This window comes from Phoca vitulina, unplaced genomic scaffold (genome assembly GCF_004348235.1).
Source record: "Phoca vitulina isolate PV1807 unplaced genomic scaffold, GSC_HSeal_1.0 scaffold3210, whole genome shotgun sequence".
Taxonomy (NCBI): domain Eukaryota; kingdom Metazoa; phylum Chordata; class Mammalia; order Carnivora; family Phocidae; genus Phoca; species Phoca vitulina.
This window is the reverse complement of record NW_022592892.1, coordinates 1-1,422: the sequence shown is the minus strand read 5'-3', so window position 1 is coordinate 1,422 and position 1,422 is coordinate 1. Positions and strand designations below refer to the sequence as shown.

At 38.4% G+C, this 1,422-nt stretch overlaps 1 protein-coding gene across 1 annotated transcript; it reads right to left on the bottom strand.

Annotated features, from left to right (window-relative positions):
- Positions 1-537: 537 nt before the first annotated feature.
- Positions 538-1,419, bottom strand: LOC116629783 (olfactory receptor 6C1-like; the record flags this gene model as incomplete). Its single annotated transcript, XM_032399998.1, has 1 exon — positions 538-1,419. A coding segment is annotated over one exon (882 nt), but the record flags the coding sequence as incomplete, so codon positions are not given.
- Between the last annotated feature and the right edge of the window lie 3 nt (positions 1,420-1,422).

Here is a 1,422-nt window from a genome sequence, read left to right as displayed (position 1 = left end):
CACTGAAGTGAATTGTATGTGTAAGCTATTATATCAAAATTGCCGGAAAAAGTAAGAGAATGTTATCACTCTTAGCCATGATTATATTTATGGTCTTTGTATAGTAAATTAAAAATGTTAAACATGACTTAATATTTTCTGAATTTCTAGAAAGTGTGTTTCCTGATGAAGTCATAAAACAGTTTCTCTCTTATGCTTTTGTTCTGTCTTTTTCTGTCTCTTAATTTTATAAGAATCATTGTGGAAAAATTGGAATTTAAAAATATTTAAAAGAAGGAAATGAGGTCAGTCTCATAGTTACAGAGTGGAAAGACTAGCTAAAGGAAGGGAAATGCATGAGAAAGGGATTGGAATTTAAATGGAAAATATATATATATATATTCAAATATCCTCAGTATACTGCTGGCAATAGAAATATAAGCAATGAAATAAAACTCTAGTGAGACTATGTGGATATTCATAGACTTTCGAGGGGCCCTGGTTTTTGTTTACTTGTTCTTCATTATGCCTCTAATTTATGACAACACTTTCATTTTTTCATTTGCTTGAGAAAAATACAATCTTCCTTGCCCTGTCCATGAAGGCTCGCTTGACTTGCTGGTTCCTTAGGCTGTAAATAAAGGGGTTCAGCATGGGGGCTACTGAGGTGTTTAGCACAGCAACTCCCTTGCTCAGAGACACTCTGTCTTTTGCTGCTGGATTAATGTACATGAAAATGCAGCTGCCGTAGGAGATGGAGATGACAATCATGTGGGATGAACAGGTGGAAAAGGCCTTTGTCCTCCGACTAGCAGAAGGAATCCTCAAAATTGTTCTGATGATATATATGTAGGACAGGATTATTAATGCCAAAGTGAACATTAAAGTAAACACAGCACAGGAAAAGCCCACTATCTCTAGGAATTTTGTGTCTGAGCAAGAAAGTTGCAGCAGGGGAAAATAATCACACGTGAAATGGTCTATAACATTGGACTTACAGTAATCAAGCTGTATGAACAGCATGAGTAATGGGAATATGATTAAGAATGAAGCCAACCAAGAAGCAAAGACAAGGAGTGTGCAGACTCTGGGATTCATGATGGTCATGTAATGCAGAGGTTTGCAGATGGCAATGTAACGGTCATAGGACATGGCAGCCAGGAGGTAAAATTCAGTGACCCCCAACAGAATGAAAAAAAATAACTGAACCATACAATCATTAAAGGAAATGGTTTTATCCCCTGTAATCAGGGTGCCCAGGAACTTGGGTATGCTGACAGTTGTGAATGAAACCTCTAGCAAGGAGAAGTTTCTGAGGAAGAAATACATGGGGGTCTGGAGGTGGGAATCCAGCAGGGTAAGGGTGATAATGGTCAGGTTTCCAGTGATGCTGAGCATGTAGGTGATGAGCAGAAAGACAAAGATCACCCCCTGAAGCTGTGG